Consider the following 20478-nt stretch of genomic DNA (forward strand, 5'->3'; position numbering starts at 1 on the left):
AAATTTCATATAATCTACTAATTATCAGCACTAAACTCTTTATAAATGAAGTTGAAACACTAAAAAACGGTGCTTGCCTTTTAATTTAAAAGAGAATTATCATGGTAATTTGGTATAAGAATATTACTAGAAAAAATCACCTAGTCATAGGCCTAAATATTGGCAAAGGCTAATTCTTCATGTGGCATAATCAATTAACCATGTGATCTTGCTACATGATGCAAAAAACATGACCCATGGATCCTAATACTTTTTAGGGTTCTTTTTCAATTCAATAGGCTTTTCTTCTTCTTCTTCTTCCTGAGATGGTAAAGATAATGACTCAAGAATGACTCTATGCTTACTAGATAACCAAATTCTCAGCATATCTTGCAATTTCCACACTAGCCACTTACGGATTTTCAAACATCAATGTTTAGATAATAAATAATGGATGGGCATAAAAAAAATATAAACATTAACACCAAAAATAATAATAATCACATGAACCTACTGAGAAAGCGGAAATACATAAGATATCATCTTCACATTGGATACTTTGGAGAAAGGCAATCTTGAGTACCATGATCAAATAAAGAAACACGGAAACACATAAGATATCATCTTCACATTGGATACTTTGGAGAAAGGCAATCTTGAGTACCATGATCAAATAAAGAAACACCAGACTACGGGAGAAGTGAGTGTTAATTTTTAAAATTTTGATATAAACATTGGTTTTCAAGAGAAATTGCAATTAACAATGTACAAATTACTGAATAAATAATTACCAATTAAACTTTTAAGTCATATTTTAAAGGTGCAATTAAGTTGAGCTTTCATCTTGTCATTCAATTGATGGACACTGAATATTAAATATAACATAAATATATAGGAGTAGCATGTGAGTGTCAGTTTTATAAAGAAGATTCTTTTTATTATTAATAAAAATATAGATAGTCAGTGTCATTTTAAAGGGTTATAAATATGAGTTATAAATACAAGACTTAGAAGGTTGTAAATATTTAAAAGGTTGTAAATATGAGTTATTAATTGTTTTTACTCAAAACCTGATAAATAACAATTTAGCAATTTCTTTTTAATTGAGTGACTCAAGTTCATGTTTCTTTAGGTTGAAGGTAAACCCACTAAAGTGGAAAAAACTTTGATGCCAATAATTAGAGGGATTGTAGTCCTCGGGTGATAAGAAATTTAATATTCCAAGAAGAGGAAGTAGTAGTAGATTATGCCTTACAATGTTTTCTTTGCAACATCTGATGCAAATGCTAGTTAACTTCTCGGAGATAATATATGATGAGTTGTATTAATATACTCAGCGAGCTCTCTCAGCGAGCACTCTATCATTTACTAATCAAAACTTAACCACCCTAATTAGCTTCTCTTTCCAGGGCATAATATATTATCATCATAGACGGATCATTGAAAGCCAAGCGTCTTTTGAAAAAAAAGAATGGCAGGCCTCAAAGCAGTGGCGGTGCTTTCAGGGAGCGAGAATGTCAAGGGTGTCCTCCACTTCACACAGGAGGGCAATGGTACAGTTGCTCAGATCCATACAGAACTTATAATTCCTCTGTTAACCATTCGCCCACTAATTGAATCGAATTATTTGTCCTACAGAAGCCACAAAGGTGTTCGGCAGAATAACAGGCCTCAAGCCTGGTCTCCATGGATTTCATGTTCATGCAATGGGTGATACCACCAATGGATGCCTCTCCACTGGTATGAACTACTGCAACCAATCCTTTTTAATTAATAATCAATCTCAGTATTGCTATTATACAGGAAATACACTCAATGATAGATTAATACTATAGGTCCACATTACAACCCATGGAAGAAGGATCATGGTGCTCCCGAGGATGAAAACCGTCATGCTGGTGATTTGGGCAATATTATTGCTGGAGAGGATGGTATGTTGTTTTTCTTGTTCCTGCATTTCACTATTTTTTTCCTTCAATTTTAATTTTTCAATTTTCAGAAGCCATGGGCATGCGGAATATTTTTCCCCACTTTATTAATTAAATTGTCCATAGGCTCAGTTTGTTCTACAAACTCATCTGAGCTTGGTAAAACCCTTGTTTGTTTACCGGTCATTTTCTTTTACTGTCAAAGTAACAACGCTTGGCTTAGCCGGGTCAGAGACTAAGAGTACTGCTTGGACTGAGCAAAAGCTCAACAAAAAAAAATTTGACAAAATTTAACCAAATTTTTAATTTCTAAGTTGCCGAGTTTTTTTTCCTGATTTGTACACCGAGTCAGATACAATTTGCAAGTTCAAGTCATACCTGCCCGGCTTCAAAAATTATAATATCTGATCGTGGGTGGCATTATTGAGACCTCTTCTTTTGCAATTGCAGGTGTGGCTGAGTTGTCCATCCAAGATTGGAAGGTGATATTTGAGGCTGGATTTTAAGTTTCAGATTTTATGATGGCAAAGATACAATTGAATAAGTTTGCAATGTGGTTTTTGATACTAATTAGATTGAGAATTTGGTCAATATATATGGATGATTGCAGATACCTCTGAAGGGGCCACATTCAATAGTTGGGAGGGCAGTTGTTGTGCACGCAGATCGTGATGACCTTGGCAGAGGTTTGTTTAAATGTTTACCAAGTTCATTTTGTAAAAATGCTTTCCCTGTGTCGTGGTATGAAGTTTGCTGAAATATGCAGTGTTTAACAATTGAAATTGATGGTAGTTTGGAATAAATTACATGATTAAGAGTCTCGGTGTGACCTGCAACGTATTAGATAGGAACAAATACTACAAGGCAACATGGAAAAATAGTTAAAAGTGGAGTACAAGTGGATGCACTATGCCATATGCACATGGCCTATTAGAGCTTTTTCACCGTATAAATCACTGCCTGACGGGTCTGGAAGCAAAATCCCTTTTAACATAAACGGACATTTATGGTTAACTGTTAATTATTATATTGTTTGTGGTTCCCGCTACTATTCTTTGGAGCGGATGTTTAAGAGAAAGGGAGGCATTCCTTCAAATTCACTATTTATAAGATGTTATAGATAGAGACATTCGATTAACACAAGTTGCAATTCATCTTCAACCTTAGAGTCCTCTAAACAACCTGAAAAGCTTGTCAGGGTTTGACTTGACCAGCAGATGTTGGTTCTATAACATCTGAATTTCCTCAGTGCGATCATACATACTCTTGGGTTGCCCTCTTTAAGAAGCCATTTTTATGTCATAAAGAAATAAAATGTTTTATTTGGTAACTTATAAATCACCATTAATCGACACAGTTTGTTCGCAAGGCTAAACCCTGGGTTTAGGCATGTCAAAACAAGAAGGGGCACCCTGATCCGAGTGCTCGGTTAGGCTTGGGTGACAACCAAGTATTCTGGGGAATTCCTTGGGCATCGTGAGGATTGAGATGACAATATATTTAGAACTAATATCAATGAAGTTGTAGTGACATTAAGAAACAACTAAGTGTGCAAGAAATAGATAATTATAAACACCATGATAGGTCCAAACAGCTCAAGTTACATTACCAATGCTAGATAGTGAACAAGTATGTGGAAGATATTATAACCTGATTCTGAGATTGTCAAGCAGATATGTTCTATGTGCCACAACCCAAGAAGGACTATGCAAACACAAGTCTCACATATCAAATCCAAAAGTAAGAGAGTAGAGTAAAAGTTTATTAAAACATCCATGAGACTTGTTATAGAAAAATCTAGCACCTAGTGCAAGGCCTCACCAGGTGACCTAGACAACGTGCAAAATACATGAGTGTTACCATTGTCACCTTGGCAACTACTCCCCTCTCTTTAGTGAAGGACAAAATCCAACACAAGGGAGTCTTTCATGGTAGGGCTTAGTGATCAATTAACCCAAGTATCTTAAGCTAAATGCTCTTGATGATACTATAACAAAAATCCACTGGATAAGGGTAAGAAAAACTAGTTTTGCACCGGATGAAGTAGTAAGTACTAGATTTTGGTTCAAAGGACCTGTGGGTCGATCCAAAGGCTAGGGTTAACCTAAGGAGTCTCAATTAAGTTACTTGAATGCACCAAATCAAGAAAAACTCAAGGCTGCTATAAAGTAGAGTTTTAGGCCAGCAAATTGCAACAAAACAATAGTTTATAACGACAGTAAATTTAGCCATTAAATTGTGTAAGAATCATATGAGATGAAGGCTAAATTTGAGATTAAACTAAGGACAAAATTACAAATTTTTTTGATGGTCAATAAAGCATGCAACACTAAATAAAGTTTGATGTTAGCGCTAGAAAATGGCTGAAAATACATGGAAAACTCAAAATTAACTTCTCGAATGCACTTTTAAACCAGACTAAACCCTAGGGCATACATCAACAAGTCATTAAATGCTAAAACACACAATTTTGCTTCAATTCGACCCTAATTTACCATAAAACAAAAAGAAAAACGATTTTTAGATTTTAAAAGAATGCCACAAGTGTAACAACCCAATTGCTTAACCTCATGTATGCAATGTAAATACTTTTATAAAAGAAATATGGGTTGAGTTATGGGACACAGATTCCAGAGAATAAGGAGGGTAATTGCTTGGGATTTCAATTGCTGTGAAAGCTAAGGAGGCTGGTAGGTATGCACTCTAAATGAGCTGGAGCATGCCATTAAGAGGAGACTAGACAAGAGGACAAGGGCCATGCTTCCTTGGAGAAAAAGGCAAGCAAGAGAGGACAACGCCATTAAGTAGTTATACCACAGTGCGCAAGCAAAGAGCGGACTGTTGGGTCGCAATTATGAGACAAGAAAAGCGGGGAGATGTGGCATGACCCCATAGGCCAGGAAGGTTTTTCATAGCCTGTCGGAAAACATGGGAAGAGCCATCATGGACGAGAGGAAAAAGGAGAGCAGGGTGGAGCGCAACAACAACAAGGGAGGAGACAGTTTTCGGTTGGCAAGGAGTCAAGGAGGAAATCACTCTAGGTGGGGAAGAAATTGCCTCTTGAGTCCCTAGTAGCCAGAGGGTGGAGATGGTGATTCTCAATAAATCCCGAAGGGTTGGGGTGGAGGAATTATTCCTGGAAAAATTCCCGTGGGATTTCTGGATGGTTTCCTTGCTGTACGTTTGATTTTTTGTATTTTGGAGTCTCCAAGTTGGGTGGAGATGAGTCTCTAGATTCCCTGTTCTTTTGCTACTTGCAACTCAGTTGGAAGGTGGAGGTGGACATGTTGATAAATCTAGGGGCAACTAGAATAGGTGATTTCTATTACTTTGATAACTGCTTGTGATATATATTACTTAACTTGATTAACTTCTTCTTTCTCTTGATTATAATTAGTGTTCTTATCATCAAACAACTACCAAAACAATAAAGAACAATGAGACAAAAGGACACAAGATATAGGCTATCAACCAGGGCCAAAACCTCTCCTATTGAGAGGAAAACCCACAAGAACTCTTCTCTTCTTATAGAACTTCAATTGACGAATTCCAAGACCTATGACCCTTGACCAAGACCCCTCCAAGACCAAGTCAAACTTTTTCCTTGAAGCACTTTCTCAACCCAAGTCAAACTTGCCTTCCAGTAGCTTCCACTTCACCTTTGACCAAAATTTCGGACCTGCAATTTTAACTGCAATTTCGATCTGCATTTTTCGGCCCTTGCTGCAAAAACCCTAGGTGGCACGTGTGAGAGAATTATGGTGATTTTGTTCTCTTCTCTTCTTCGCTTGGACAACCCTCTCTTCCTTGATTATTTGGCTAGCAAACTTGACTTCTTGTCACTAAAATTCAACTTCTTTTGCAACTCAGATTTATTGCAACAAACTGATGCCCTAGGTCTCGCACATGTGAGGAGATGAGGCCCAAAATAGATTGGAAATTTCGACTTTCTTTTGCTTAACTCTCCCTCCTTTTCTCGCTCTTCTTTGGGTCTCCTTCTTGCCTTGATCGAACTTCTTTGTTGCTGAATGGATTCTTTCCTGAATGAGGCTGAGTGCTCCTATATATAGGCTTCCTTGAGTCCCCTAATAAGCTGATTTGCTCCTTTTGAAGGCCGACTTGTTTGTAGCACTATGACAAGGTTTTAGAGGGTCTTTGACTTCATTTTTACTCAAATAAAATTATCTTTACAATATGTAACATGCCCAAATGGGTCTTCCATACATAACAATGACTCAATTGACTTGTAGACTCAATGACAAGCACTCAATGGGTGCTTGACCTAAAAATAAATTTCCCTTGAGCATGAAACCCATGCCTCAAGGATAACAATAATAATTTTTATTTTTCTGTTTACATCAATTACATGAAATCCTGATTACATATGTCATGACTCATTATGAAGACCGAACTTAGTTACATATTTCAACACTCCCTTTTAACTAGGGAGGTATTCATAATCCATACAACGTGCTTGGACATTCTCAAACTGAAGAATTTTCATAAGAAGAGTCGGATTGGTAAGCCATCTCATAAGCTATCTTATCAGCTTATACCAGAGCATTTTATCAGACCAACCAACATTGTCACATCGCAAGGCCTTGACAAATGACTCTATCCCTCCACAAGATTAGAGCACAATGATGGCGAGACCAATAATTGATAGACACCATCATCATTGTCTCTCAAGGCACATACCCCACCCAGGTGTTCACAGGGTATGTCCTTTTAGGACAATTCCTATCTTGGAATAACACATCCTCAAGGAATTTCCTCTTCGACTACTCTTACATCTTGGATGCCCTACCACATCCTCAAAGAGTATCAGAATCAATCTTAGATGCTTACCCAATCCTCCATTCTTTCTTCACAATATGAAGACAAGAATGATGTGTCTATCTCTCCCTCTCAACTAGGGAAGATATACTCATTCTTATAAAAGGAATGCACCCAAGCTTCCTCTTATCCAGGGACTTGTCCAAGCTCCCGCTTAATTAGGGACTTGATTCCAAGCTCCCTCTTAACTAGGGACTTGATTCTAAGCTCCCTCTTAATTAGGGACTTGTTTTCAACAACAACTCTCTGCTCTTTGGTGGAGATCATGGTACCTTCAACTGCTTGTAGAGCTCCTCCTTTCGATGTCATGAATTTTATCTTCATCATTATGGAGCCTTCATCTTCTAGGTTTTCTTCGTAGGGCATCGACCATCCATCACTTTCCTTCACGAACCATATCAGTCATGTCATCCTTCTCTTCATCGGAAAGTGATATTCTAGTCCACCTTTGGTTTTTCTTCATCCAACTACCTTTTCCAAGTCATGTTATTTTCAGGATCTTCCATCCATTCTTGGTTGTAGGTGACATCTACAACTCTCTTTCGGTAGCCCTGTTTCAACCCAACCAAATGTTGTTCAAAAATCAAAATGAACATCAAATCAAAGTTACCTTTTATGATGGCCTTTCATTATGACATTTGCTTGCTTTCAACATGAACATCCTGCATATTCATAAACACATCTCCATGATAGGCAATGTCAAGGGTCTCCTTCTTTTACAAACTTCGTCAGAGTCTTCATACCTTCTCTATGGAGATCTCATAGCCAATTCTTTTAGTCATAGGATGTTGATCACTTATCTTATGTGACTATAGTTGCATCTTTCACGAATTCTACTTCCTTTCTTCACATATTGCTTCCTAGGAACTTCTATACATAGTTCCTTCATCTTTGTCAACATGTGAACTTGTTCCTTGATTTCATCTTATCAATATGTGAACTTGTTCAACACATATGTCTTCATGCATCTTACCAAAGGAAGAGATCCTTCTTCTTAGAGCATTCATCCATGCTATCTGCAACTATATGATGACATGACTTAATCTATCAAATATATACATACCTCTTTTCTTCTTTTAATCATCTAGACTTCCTTCGACAACTTCTTTTCCTTGCTTGAAAGTTCTTCAACCATTTTGACACGCTGCGCTCCTTTGTCACCATACCATCATCCTTCTAAACAATGGATCCCACACAAGGTGGAATGATCAATGAGACACTTGCTTCTTCCAAGTAGAGGTGAACCTTCTAATGAAGATTCCAACAAAGGATCTTGATTATCCTCATCCTGCAAATGCTCCTTTCTAATGATGATGATGTATGATGAATTCTTTTTATCTTTTATCATGCTAGATGACTTTCTTTCAACCATATATACTACTTATGCTTTCAATGAGGTTACCAAGAGCTACTTCCTTTCTATGATGACTGCTACATCCATGTAGACTTCTACTTCAGCTATCCTTTCAAGCTTCTATAATGATGTCATGAGCTCTTGCTTCAATCATATGCTTCTAATATGATGCCATCTCCTAATATGATGCATCCTATCATACTTACAATGCTTTCTACCATGATAGCTATCTTTCACAAAAACTAAAAAGAACTAAGTGAAGGAGATTATCTCAGTCATAGTAGAGATCTTTCACTTCCTCCTTCTTTGATTTCTTCTTCTTAGGTTCTTCCACTTCTTCAATGACATGGGCTTCATTCCTTTCTTTCCTTTTCTTGTTGTCCTTCTTAAGTTTCGAACAATCTCTCTTGCAATGCCCACATTCCTGACAGTCATAGCATTGGATCTTTGACATCTTCTTTTTCTGAGGACCAAACTTACCAAACTTTACTTTTCTCCTAGCTATGGCAGCAAATCGTTGAACTTGTTCGCTTGGTCCTACATCGCTTTTTGCCTTCAACCTGGTTTCTTTAATCTTACACAATGACCAAAGTTCACTAAATGGGGTGGCTTCCTTCTTTCCATAGATGCTTAATACAAAGTTTCCCCATTCATCATGTAATGCATTGAGCACCACAGTGGTTATCTCTTTGTTGGACATTATTTCCTCCAACTCTTGTAGTTGGTCTTATATTTGTGATAGCCTCATAAAATATGAGGCTATCCTTTCTTCCTTTGATACCTTCATCTTATATAGCTTGGTTCTCAAAGATATTACTTCTCTTGCAGTGCTTACGGAGAATAATTCTACTAGCTTGTCATAGATGTCTTTTGACTTCTCCAATTTTGCTACATAAGGGATGAGAGAATCCTTGATTGATTCTATAAGGATTCTTTGAGCCCTTATTTCCCCCTTCATATACTTTGCTAGAGCTTGAGCTTCTTCCTTTGGTGGTTCGACAATTAAACCCTTAACATGTCCAATGACTTCATTTTCTATGAGGATCAAATCTGTCCTCTTCTTCCATGCAAGGAAATTTGATGACCCAACCAATTTATTTCTCTCCTTGCAGAATGAAGTCATTTTGATAGTAGATTCAGTCATAGATATAAGGATACTTACTTGTCAAGTGAAGATGCTCCTTTGATGGTGATATCTTCAACTTGATGCCTTCTTGATTTTGATGATGATGTTTGCTTTCCTTGAAGATGACAATGCTTCTTCTAGAGATGTCCTTCTTCAAATATGCTTGTGATGAGATTCTTGATTCAAATAAAGGGAGAACACCTTGATTCCTTTGATGATGATGGCAATGCTTCTTCTTGCTTCCTTGAAATGGAGACTTCAAGATGCTTCAAATGTGTAGTCCTTCTTTGAGTGGAGGTAGGGTCCTTGAGGTCTTTCTTTTCCTTGTGATAATGATGTATGATCTTTCCAAGAATGCTTTGAGTGTAGAACCCTTCTTGAATGAGCTAGGGTTTTGAGGCCTTCTTAGTTCCTTCCTTCAAGATGATGAGTGAGTTAGTCCTTCTTGATGATTTCCTTGTACTCAACCCTTGTGTATCCCTTCTTGATGGTACAATGTCCTATTTGATGTCTTGATCTTTCTTGGTGCTCCTTCTTCAACTTGCCTTTCCTTGTCTTGTCACCTTCGCTTTGATACCATGTTGAGAAATCTAGGGGCAACTAGAATAGGTGATTTCTCTTACTTTGATAATTGCTTGTGATATATATTACTTAACTTGATTAACTTCTTCCTTCTCTTTCTTATAATTAGTGTTCTTATCATCAAACAACTACCAAAACAATAAAGAACAATGAGACAAAAGGACACAAGATATAGGCGATCAACCAAGGCCAAAACCTCTCCTGTTGAGAGGAAAACCCACAAGAACTCCTCTTCTTATAGAACTTCAATTGACGAATTCCAAGACCTATGACCCTTGACCAAGACCCCTCGAAACCAAGTTAAACTTTTTCCTTGAAGCACTTTCTCAACCCAAGTCAAACTTGACTTCCAGTAGCTTCCACTTCACCTTTGACCAAAAATCCAGACCTGCAACTTTGACTTGCAGTTTTCGGCCCTTGCTGCAGAAACCCTAAGTGGCACGTAGGAGAGAATTATGGTGATTTTGTTCTCTTCTCTTCTTCACTTGGACAACCCTCTCTTCCTTGATTATTTGGCTAGCAAACTTGACTTCTTGTCACTGAAATTCAACTTCTTTTGCAACTCGAATTTACTGCAGCAAAGTAATACCCTAGATCTCGCACGTGTGAGGAGATGAGGCCCAAAACAAATCATAAATTTCGACTTTCTTGTGCTTAACTCTCCTTCCTTTTCTCGCTCTTCTTTAGGTCTCCTTCTTGCCTTGATTGAACTTCTTTGTCTTTGAATGCATTCTTTTTTGAATGAGGCCGAGTGCTTCTATATATAGGCTTCCTTGAGTCCCCTAATAGGCTGACTTGTCCATCTAGATTTGCCGACTTGCTCCTTTTGAAGGCCGACTTGTTTGTAGTACTATGACAAGGTCTTGGAGGGTCTTTGACTTTATTTTGACTCAAATAAAATTTTCTTTACAATATGTAACATGCCCAAATGGGTCTTCCATACATGACAATGACTCAATTGACTTGTAGACTCAATGACAAGCAGTGAGCACTCAATGGGTGCTTGACCTAAAAATAAAATTCCCTTGAGCATGAAACCCATGCCTCAAGAATAACAATAATAATTTTTATTTTCTCTTTACATCAAATACATGAAATCATGATTACATATGTCATGACTCATTATGAAGACCGAACTTAGTTACATATTTCAACAGGAAAAACCTCTAGAGCAATAGAAGACTGTGTTTTCAAACCTTAAGCAAAAGACCCCTCAATCTTTGGAATTTGGCTTGGGGGTGATAGCTGCAAGTAAGAACTGGCCGCAACTATCTATGGTTGGGTGGAGAGTCATTGACCCAGACTGAGCTGCCCAAGAGTTCCGAAGATAAGTGTTCTTTATGTAGTTGCAATGGCAGTAATTGTATGTTTACTTTTCTGTATTGAAATGGTGTATATGACTGTTTTGGACATGGTTTGTGTTCTTATTGGTTATATAATTAACTAACATGCTGCTACCACTGATCTAAAGGCATTGGAATGACATGTAAAAATACTGGTTATGTTATAACACTATTAGAATGAGCATTCTTCTTCTTTATTGCAATATGCTGATTTTCTTAACTTCAAGCTTGTGTTGCCTTGTTGTGTTACAAGGTGTTAATTTGGAGGATTTCCTCTTTTATTCTCATTGACCTGTTGTTTATATAAGAGCATTTTGCAAGCCTTCAGTGATGCATACCCTAGTGTTGGGTTTGTACTTCCATGTTATTAAGGGCTTAATTTAATAAATTTATATTCGGTGTTGTGTAAGGCATGGCCTCATGAGCTTGAATGCATTGACTTAAAGGTTCCTATATTCCGTACAAAGATGCATCCTTGCTAAGCGCTTGTTAATGTTGAAGTCTCAAGGCTGAGTGTGTTGTCTCTATGTGGAGATGGCATGGGAAAATCCCTGCTTACATGACTGGCTTCAACCATGGTGATCAACTTGATTGGTACTCCATAGTGGGTATTCATATATTGGGGCACTTCTGTTATTAAGTTGCTTGGAATTCCTGTTCAACCAAATGAGATGATTGTAGACTTGTGTTACTGTTGATTGAGTGACTATGCTCATTTTCCATTCTTGTAATTGAACTTAATGGGAGAATTCCTTGTTTCTTTGAGTATTGATTTCTTGGCAAACTTTTGGCATCATATGCCTTTTGTATGTTGCGGTAAGCTTGATGTGTTGGTTGGACCTCCAAGAGGAGCCGTGGTCGTAAACTTTCGCAAATGACTTAGGCGGAAAGGCCTTATCCTTAGCCCCTTTAACCTTATCTGTGGTTGTGACGGAATTTACGAAGTTGAGTAAGTGTTGGATCCTAGGCTAGATTGCTAGCCATAAGACTGCGCAACTTAGCTCAATACAAGGCTAACAAATGAGCGACCAAGACTAAGTGGGACGCGATCAGCGACTGGGCAAGGGCCTGGGATGATGAAAGCCTAGAGGGGTCACATCCGGAAAGCGCATTGAAAGTTGCGCAAAGAGAATAGTATGACCGTAAGGACCAAGATGCGATGGCAAATTCGTCAGCTTGACACCGGGAAAGACCTATCACAAGTGATTGCGCGTTGAGCGGTGTGGCCGTGTGTTACACCTAGGATCGAAGGCTATTTCCTTCAAGTATGAAGAGGAGTGCACATTAAGATGAGCGGGATGATGTAAGCTTGGGCTGCGGTGGCATACATGTGAGCAAGGCAAGCCGTTCATTGGAGTTAAATGGGCCCATAGACGGGTCAACCCCTTAGTTGCTTGCAAAAGTGCAAAAGGGAGAGGAGTCGGGTTAGCATGCCTGGGAGAAGGGAAAAGTGCCGATAATTAATACAGGATTTGCATATATTAATACATAGCGCGGGGTGTGGAATCCAACCCATGAACGGGTCGACAGTAGATAAATCCAAGGGGAGTAGTCACCTTGACTACTCCCTCTCTTTAGTGAAGGACACAATCCAACACAAGGGAGTCTTTCATGGTAGGGCTTAGGAATTTAGTAACCCAAGGATCTTAGGTTAAATGCCCCTCAAGGATACTGCAACAAACATCCACTTGATAAGGGTATGACAAACTAGTTTTGCACTAAATGAAGGAGTAAGTTCAAGGTTTGGGTTCAAAGGACCTATGGGTCAATCCAAAGGCTAGGGTTAGCCTAAGGAGTCTCAACTAAGTTACTTGAATGCACCAAATCAAGAAAAAATCAAGGCTGCTATAAACTAGTGTTTTAGGCCAACAAATTGCAGCAAAACAATAGTTTATAACAACAACAAATTTAGCCATTAAAATTGTGTAAGAATCATGATATGAGATGAAGGCTAAATTTGAGATTAAACTAAGGACAAAATTACAACAAATTTTGATGGTTAATAAAGCATGCAACAACAAATAATGTTTGACATTAGCCCTAGAAAATGGCTGAAAAATGCATGGAAAACTTTAAATTAACTTCTTTAATGCACTTTTAAATTAGACTGAACCCTAGGGCATACATCAACAGGTTATTAAATGCTAAAACACAAGATTTTGCTGCAATTTGACCCTAATTTACCATAAAACAAAAAGAAAAAACGTTTTTTAGATTTTAAAAGAATGCCACAAGTGAGATAGGCTAGTGCCTTCTTAATCTAGGGCATATGGAATCTATGATACAAAGTTACAAACTAATATAGGGTTTTCTGGGAGTGATTCTAAATTCAAACAAAACTAGGTTAAATAAACTTACCTTAGGGTTTGTAATAGGGTTTTCTGGGAGTGGTTCTAAATTCAAACAAAACTAGGGCAAATAAACTTACCCCGGGGTTTCTAATTTAAGTTCTCAATTTTTCTGATGATTAAGGGAAAGAAAAACCTATCGTTATTACTCAAATACTTGGAGGAAGGGTTTAGCTCAAAAAGGGATGATGAAGCAAATACCAAATAGACTAACTTAGCACAAGAACATTAATCTCGTGGAGCATAATGCCAAAATAAAGCAAATAAACTTACTTCACCATGCAACATCCAAGATCTGCGATAAGCATCCATGAAAAGAGACCACATCACATCACAAGATCTACCTAAGAAATTTGCTCTACTAGTCCTCCATTGCACACTGAAGAGAGATCTCTAATGAAGAATTACTATTGTAATTTTTTTTTAACTGTAGAACTTGACAAATTATTTTGTTACTGAAAATCAAATTTATTTCAACTCATAGAGTAAAATGAACCTATTTGGATTTTTAATCAGCCAAACTAAATTTTAGTGGAAGCAAATAAAACCAATTTCCATCATACACAACAAAATATTTCTACCCTTCAAATATACATCTCATTAAAATAATATCAAAGCTTACAAGGGCTCCCTTACTGGGAAAATGGCCCACAAAAAATAAACACAAGCTACAACAAATTTCTAGAAATTAACTGGGAACGTGTATGATTGGTTGACCCTCCAAAAATTCTGAATCACCTATTTGACATGCTGTAGGCTGCTAGTGCAACTTGTATGTCATGTGTGGCCTCACTAGACTGCTACATGGCCGCCTCTACTAGCTGATTTGTGCCTTGGGCTTGCTGTACGATAATCGTATTTCCCGATCTATGCCTTGGGCCTACTATACGACTGTTGTACTACCCGATCTGCACCCTGGGCCTGCTGCACGACAACTGTACTACTCTGTCTGCGCCCCTTTGCTACTCAATTTGACTCATATGGCCTTGACCTTTATTGGATCAAGTCGTTGGCTGATTACTTTGCTGCTAATCACTACATTTGTCTTCTTTGGGCTCAAGTCGCTGTCCTTTGTGCCTTATTCTCTCACTTAGTTCTTTTGTGTCTCTTCTCCACCTAGCCTTGCCTTTTTAATCTTGAGTTATTAACCGAATTAGTTAACTATTGATGACTAAGTCTCCATAACCCTAATCTCTCAATGAGATTGATGATAGAGAGTAAGTCCTGATCATTGGTTAAGATTCATCTAATTCACTAATATAAAAACCTTTGCATTTCATTAGATTAAACTCACTTTTATAAAAAGGCATTTCACTTTAAGAATTCCCTATTTTAAATTGAATTACTAAGGCGAGGACTTTAGACGACTTCCACATGGCTTGACACTTAAGACTTGTGTGGAAGTACTTATTCAGGTTACAAACTTCAACAATTATGTTCCAAGTGTGACAATAATCCAAGAGGAAATCAACTCTCCTATTTATATGAGGGCAACCAAGTCGATTCCTTCATATTATACTAAAAAGTCCAAAAAACTATTAAATCCATGATACAAGGTGGATGGATCATCAAGTTAGCCCCCAAAGATAGCCAAAACAACGAAATAACATGAAAGTAAGCCTCCGTTAACTGACATGTATGAGTCTAGAGCCTTCCAAGGGTGACATCATTATCCAAAAGGCATGTCGCTCCATGAAAAGGTGCAATGAATAGCTTAAGGGATGTATCTTATCCTAGATGACCCCAAGAGTCTTCTTATGTTGATTTGGGGTAGCATCAGATGTGTTCTAGCCACGAAAATTGGTGGAGAGGCTAAAGCACATGAGATCTCCAATACCTATAAATGGTTTGGGCAGAATCTAACCAGTTTGGGAGATATTAAAATAATTAATATTTTTAATGGAGTCCCTAAGTCTAAACTTAGGGAAAATAAAATATTAATGTGAATTAATATAAAACTAAGTTAAAATGGTCCAACAATCATGGATCAAGCCAGATCTAATCTTAGCCGTTGATTAGGGACTTAATCTTGGCCGTTGAATTGTCAACGAGAAAAGTATAAGAGGAGGCTTGAGGGTCACTTGGAGAACACACCGAGTTGATCAAGAATTCGATTTTCTGGGGCAGGGCTTGTTGAGGAAATTGAAGGAGTGATCAGAGTTGCAGCTGAGGGGCAGTGAATACAGAAGTAGAGAGGCAGAGAGGGTACCGAGAGCATCAGCGCAGAAGTTGGGAGAGAGGGATACAGAGCCAGCTAGAGGCCACACAAAGGCAGCGAGGAGCTGCACAGTGCCTGAGGAGAGCTAGCGTGGGTGACATAGAGGTTCCAGAGGCTGACGCAGGGCTAGTTGGGTTGACGTTGGGCCAGAGAGGCTGACGCAGTCCCTAGAGGCAGACACTGGGAGATTTCATGGGGCAGATTGGCGCTGAGAGTTGTGGGATTGTTCATCCGGGGTTTTTAGTCGGAATATTTGTCTCCCACTGAGAGGTACTACCGCTGAGAACATTCTCTGTTGGGTGAGCCATTTCTGGCACCCAGATTATATTCTGAAATTGCTTAATAATAAAACCCTTAGATAGCTGCACTGGTTTTCTCGCATTGGGTTTTTCCGGGGACATTAGTCCAAAAATAACGGTGTCACTTGTGTTCTTGTTTCTTTCAGTTGATGATCTGTATGTGTTGATACTATACTTGTACTTATTTTTAGTATTTACATGGTAAATAACTTGTTAAGTAAATGAACAAGTAGGAAGAAATAAATCAGATAGTACAGAAAGAATTTCTGACGGATAGAATTAGAAATTCCAACATGGTATGAGAGCGTGGTTGCAGATCACAGGAGAATTGAGGGCATTAGCCGAGCAGAGCAGCAACAACAGAAGCAACTGTCCCGAGTGACAGAAGCTGTTCTTAGCGGGACAACCGCAAGGAAGGGGTGACGCAGTGCCTGCATCATCAAGTTTGAGCCGGGAGAAGGATCAACGCATTGGTAGAAAGGAGCAGACCTGACCTACGCAGTGCCCGGTCATCTTTTTCAGTCAGGAAGGATTGATGCCCGTGGCCAGGAGGTGCGGATTTTGCTGGTACCAGGATTTTTCAGAGTCTAGAGGCTTTAAACTTTAGTTTACTGGGGCAAAGGAGGCTATGGAGAAGTTGCGGAGTGAAGCTGGTGGGGTACTGTGGTCAGAACAATATGTAACAGGGCAAGACCAAGGAGGAGGAAGTTGCTACCGAGGATTTCTATCCAAGAAATCTGGATCAGTGGTGCAACTACACTAACTATCAGAGTGGGGGCATCTCGACATTGGCAGAGGGGTTTGCAGGAGGGAAATCGAGGCTCAAAGGGAGTCACACCGAGAACTTCCAGGAGGGAAGTAGAGAGACTCGGAAGAGTCGAAAGAGGAGCACCGAGATGGCAGTGAACGGGGTAAGAGATCAGGATAGATTGGACGAAGCCCCAAACTTCGTAGTCTGGAAGGCCAGGATCTTGTCCGTTCTGGACAAGAATTGTCTCAAGGACTTCGCCTTGAAAACGATAGCGATCCCAGTTGAGAATGATAAGTACGAGGAAGTAATGGCGAGGGCCAAGAGCATCATCCTTGATGGGGTCAAGGACCATGTAGTACCACATATTGCCGAAAAGGACACGATAAATGCGATGTGGGAGGCCCTGACGAAATTGTATCAGCATACTTCCGTGCAGAGGAAGATGCTACTAGAAAATCAGTTGCGGTCATATCAGATGCAGAAAGGAGAACAGATCGACATCTTCCTCGGTCGATTGAAGGAGATCCAGGATCAGCTGACTTCCATAGGGGCCACACCGGATCAGGAATTAATGGTGAGGACCGCATTGAATGTAGTCTCAGAGGACTGGGAGGTATTTGTCCAGAGCATACTGGGCAGATCGACCCTTCCAGATTGGGAGGAACTGTGGGCGACTCTTCGTTAGGAAGAGATCAAAAGGCTAACCAAGGCAGGAAGCAATAACAAGGGGGTTAGAATCAAGAAGGAGGAAGAGGAGGATGTTGCCCTAGCATCTGAGGGAAAGCAAGAGAAATTAAAGAAGAAGGACCTCTCCAAGGTCAAATGCTTCCATTGTGGGGAACTAGGTCATTATGCGAGCCAGTGTACGAGGAAGAAGAGCAAGGGAGAGGCTTCTAAGACCAAGGCTATGCCAGCAAGGGCGGAGAAAGAAGTGGAGACAGATGATGACTGTGCCATGAGTGCTCATGCACCTCATGAGAGGAAGTGGGGAGACATCGAGCTGTAGTTAGACGGACTACAGGCGATGAGGGGCAGGATCCTCGAGGTACCCAACCTCTTGGATTATACCTTGCTATGGGAGCCTCGAAGAGGAGTAGCAGAACTGACAGAGATGTCAGAGTTGGGAGATCAGTTACTTACTTCTCAGTAACTGAGTTGCAGTGCAACAGTTAGCAGTGGCAGTGCTATGGGCAACACGATGCAGCATGATGAGAGGGATTACAGTGCAGATGCAGCAGTGGCAGTGGCAGGGCCATGGGCAACAACACAGATGCAGCAATGGCAGTAGTAGTGGCAGTGGCAGGGCCATGGGCATCAACACAGATGCAGAGGGAGCTACTGTACAGATGCAGCAGTGGCAATGGCAGGGCCATGGGTAGCAGTACATGATGCAACAATGTAGAGGATGTTGGGCAACAGGCCTAGCATCAGCATAAGGACCGATGCCGGATGATTAGGGTGATGCTCAGTGAGGAGTATTACTAGAGTACAGTCCTCGCTAAGAGGGAGTGTTGATTTGGGGTAGCATCGGATGTGCTCTAGCCACGAAAATTGGTGGAGAGGCTAAAGCACATGAGATCTCCAATACCCAGAAATGGTTTGGGCAGAATCTAACCAGTTTGGGAGATATTAAAATAATTAATATTTTTAATGGAGTCCCTAAGTCTAAACTTAGGGAAAATAAAATATTAACGTGAATTAATATAAAACTGAGTTAAAATGGTCCAAAAGTCATGGATCAAGCCAGGTCTAATCTTAGCCATTGATTAGGGACTTAATCTCGGTCGTTGATATGTCAACGAGAAAACTATAAGAGGAGGCTTGAGGGTCACTTGGAGAACACACCGAGTTGATCAAGAATTTGATTTTCTGGGGCAGGGCTTGCTAAGGAAATCGAAGGAGTGATCAAAGTTGTAGTTGAGGGGCAGTGAATATAGAAGCAGAGAGGCAAAGAGGGTACTGGGAGCATCAGCGTAGAAGCCGGGAGAGATGGACGCAGAGCCAGCTAGAGGCCACACAGAGGCAGCCAGGAGCTGCACAACGCTTGAGGAGAGCCAGCGTGGGTGACGCAGAGGCTCCAGAGACTGACGCATGGCTAGTTGGGCTGACGCTGGGCCAGAGAGGCTAATGCGGTCCCTAGACTCTAGAGGCAGACGCTGGGAGATTTCGTGGGGCAGATTGGAGCTAAGAGCTGTGGGATTGTTCGTCTGGGGTTTTTAGCTAGAATATCTGTCTCTGACTGAGAGGTATTACTGCTGAGATAATTCTCTGTTGGGTGAGCCATTTCTGGCACCCAGATTGTATTCTGAAATTGCTTAATAATAAAACCCTCAGATAGCTATACTGGTTTTCCCACATTGGGTTTTTTTGGGGACATTAGTCCAAAAATAATTGTGTCACTTGTTTTCTTTTTTCTTTCAGTTGATGATCTGTATGTGTTGATACTGTACTTGTATTTATTTTCAATATTTACATGGTAAATAAGTTGTTAAGTAAATGAACAAGTAGGCAGAAATAATTCAGATAGTATAGGAAGAATTCTGACGGATAGATTTAGAAATTCCAACATCTCAAGCTTTTGTTGTGCACCTCATATCTCTTCTTGCTTGGATGGTCTTCAAATGCACTCATCTATCCTTTATTTATAGTGTTTCTACATTCACTAATAGGGTTGACTTTTAAAATTGGCTAGGTCAAATTGTCCTTTTTGGTTGGACCTATTTGACATAATCTTTAATATCTCCTCATTCCTATGGAGATAGAGGGAGTGCCATCTATCGTTGGAAAGGTCTCAGAATAACCTATTCAACCATGTATTTTATACTCCCATTTGAGCTAGGTATTTAGAGTAAAAATGTCTTCAAAGATCGAATATCTGAAGTTCAAACAATATTTCCAACAATCTTCATTTTGCAATCTTTATCTTAGACTATTGTAGTCTCCCCTTGTCTTTGATATCAATGATAACAATGTTTCCAACAATCTCTCCCTAACTTTGACATTCTCGGGCTCCCCCTAACTTTGACATCAATGACAATACAATATTTAACAATCCTCCCTTTGATCATTGATAACAACCCTAGACATTGGTGCACTACTACTGTAGAACTTCGCTTGTTTGCAATTTCTCCTCTTGTCTACAATCTCCCCCCTTGTCATCGATGGAAAAAGGTTACTCCCCTTGAGCTTATGCTATCATTTATCGATCATTTGGGAGAGATATCACTCTCAACTTCCATTTGAGATTTTCAAATGTTTCTATGCGAAGAGGCTTAGTGAATGTTACCCACCACTAGTGGGTGACTCCATAGGAGATTTTTTTTTCCTAATCTTGTCTTCAGTGGGCAACCAACAACCCTTGACAGCCACCGGTGTAGTCGATATGTTGTGCCAGTTGATCTCCACTCCCTGAGCCAATCATATGTCCCCTCGCCCATCTGTCGAGAGCGTATGTTTGAAGGTGGGTGATCCAATACTAAAGGTATGTCTTTCGTTGTGTAATCAGGTGCTTATGCTTGTTTTTCCTTCGACACATTGGGCATGGATTATTGGGTGACTTGGAAGAAGGAAGGATTTTGACTGTAGTCTTGTTCCCTCACCTTAAGTGGGGGGTTAATCCTCAACACTAGTCACATGGGACCTTTCCTATTGGCTTTTAGCTTCAGGATGGACACTACTTGGGAAACCTTGATTTTGGTAGCGTGGTCCCGTTTT

At 39.6% G+C, this 20478-nt stretch overlaps 1 protein-coding gene across 3 annotated transcripts in view; it reads left to right on the forward strand.

The window, feature by feature from the left end:
* The first annotated feature begins 1339 nt into the window (after positions 1 to 1339).
* Positions 1340 to 20478, forward strand: part of LOC149257234 (superoxide dismutase [Cu-Zn] 4A-like) — a 219919-nt gene continuing 200780 nt past the window's right edge. The window contains exons 1-5 of one of the 3 annotated variants that reach the window (XM_089413827.1): positions 1340 to 1532; positions 1618 to 1719; positions 1815 to 1910; positions 2358 to 2389; positions 2518 to 2593. In XM_089413827.1, the coding sequence (XP_089269953.1) occupies positions 1451 to 1532; positions 1618 to 1719; positions 1815 to 1910; positions 2358 to 2389; positions 2518 to 2593 (388 nt within the window). In that variant the 5' untranslated portion in view covers positions 1340 to 1450. The remainder of the gene's footprint in view (positions 1533 to 1617; positions 1720 to 1814; positions 1911 to 2357; positions 2390 to 2517; positions 2594 to 20478) is intronic. The other 2 variants (XM_089413834.1, XM_089413830.1) reach the window with 2 other exon arrangements.

Source organism: Pinus tabuliformis, chromosome 6 (assembly GCF_031772625.1).
Source record: "Pinus tabuliformis cultivar Carrire ecotype Pingquan chromosome 6, CPIR1, whole genome shotgun sequence".
Lineage (NCBI taxonomy): Eukaryota > Viridiplantae > Streptophyta > Pinopsida > Pinales > Pinaceae > Pinus > Pinus tabuliformis.